The sequence below is a fragment of the Bison bison genome, unplaced genomic scaffold, assembly GCF_000754665.1.
Source record: "Bison bison bison isolate TAMUID 2011002044 unplaced genomic scaffold, Bison_UMD1.0 scf7180017864368, whole genome shotgun sequence".
Lineage (NCBI taxonomy): Eukaryota > Metazoa > Chordata > Mammalia > Artiodactyla > Bovidae > Bison > Bison bison.
In genome coordinates, this window is record NW_011494940.1 from 842,439 (window position 1) to 843,356 (window position 918).

General features: G+C 64.9%; 2 protein-coding genes across 2 annotated transcripts in view; one reads left to right on the forward strand and one right to left on the reverse strand.

The window, feature by feature from the left end:
• The window catches only part of DLST (dihydrolipoamide S-succinyltransferase (E2 component of 2-oxo-glutarate complex)), a 19,841-nt gene that overhangs the window by 17,943 nt on the left and 980 nt on the right, over window positions 1-918 (reverse strand). The window contains exon 2 of the mRNA XM_010855740.1: window positions 273-306. Within this exon, the coding sequence (XP_010854042.1) occupies window positions 273-306 (34 nt within the window). The remainder of the gene's footprint in view (window positions 1-272; window positions 307-918) is intronic.
• PROX2 (prospero homeobox 2) overlaps window positions 273-918 on the forward strand; it is a 34,554-nt gene continuing 33,908 nt past the window's right edge. Inside the window, exon 1 of the mRNA XM_010855739.1 lies at window positions 273-405. The gene's annotated coding sequence lies outside the window, so the exon portion shown is untranslated. The remainder of the gene's footprint in view (window positions 406-918) is intronic.

Consider the following 918-nt stretch of genomic DNA (forward strand, 5'->3'; position numbering starts at 1 on the left):
GTGGAGGGTGGGTGGCGGGTGGCGAGGATGGGGGGGCGGCGATCCCCGTTCCATCCCTGGTCGGGGAACTAGATTCCCAAGTGCCTCAACTAAGACCTGGTGCAGCCAAATACACCAATAATTAAAAAAAAAAAAGCGTCTTTTGTTTCGCTCCTCTCTCTCTCTCTCTGAACACGAGGCGGAGAAACACAGGCACCCGATTTCCTCACACGCGGCTCTGCCCAGGAGGAGGAGAGAGCATTTTTAGGGGACGGCAAAAGGGCAGAACTTACCAGGCAGGGAACGTCTCACTAGAGGGCAGTTCCCCTGTTGAGAAAGAAGACGTCAGTCACCCGAGACGAAAAGTGAGGGAGGAAACAGCTTTTCCAAGTACAGACTTAAAGCTGCCCCCGGGACTGGTGACAGGTAACCTCGGGCCTCCTTCCAAAGGCAAAGGCTACAGCAACAACGCGGGCGGGACGCCGGGCCTGCCAGACTATCTCAACCTTCCCCCACGGGAGTGATAACCCACTGGCTTTTTAACAGATTAGAAAAGAGGCCCCCGGATCCAGTCGGGGGCTTCCGCGGCGCCCCCCGCCCCCGAGCTCTAATAGAGTCTGGTGTCCGGGCGGGCGCGGTTCTGGGCGGCTCCTCGGCCGGCGCGGACTGAGGGTGGGGTCGGGCAGGGGCGCGGCGCCTGCGGCCGCGGGAAAGGCGCCCGGCCGCTAGGCTCCGCAAGACGCCCCGGAGGCGACAGCGGCTCCGGGCCGTCCAGCTCCGCGGCGGCGGCCTCCGCGTCCCGGTGCCCTTGGTGCCCGGCCTGGCCGGCGCGCCACGCCCCTTGTCGTCCCCACCCCACCCCTGTCTGCCCGCCGGCGACTTTCTCACCCGCCGGGGGTCCCGGCCCGGTCGGACCGTACCTTCTGGAAGGCGGACAGC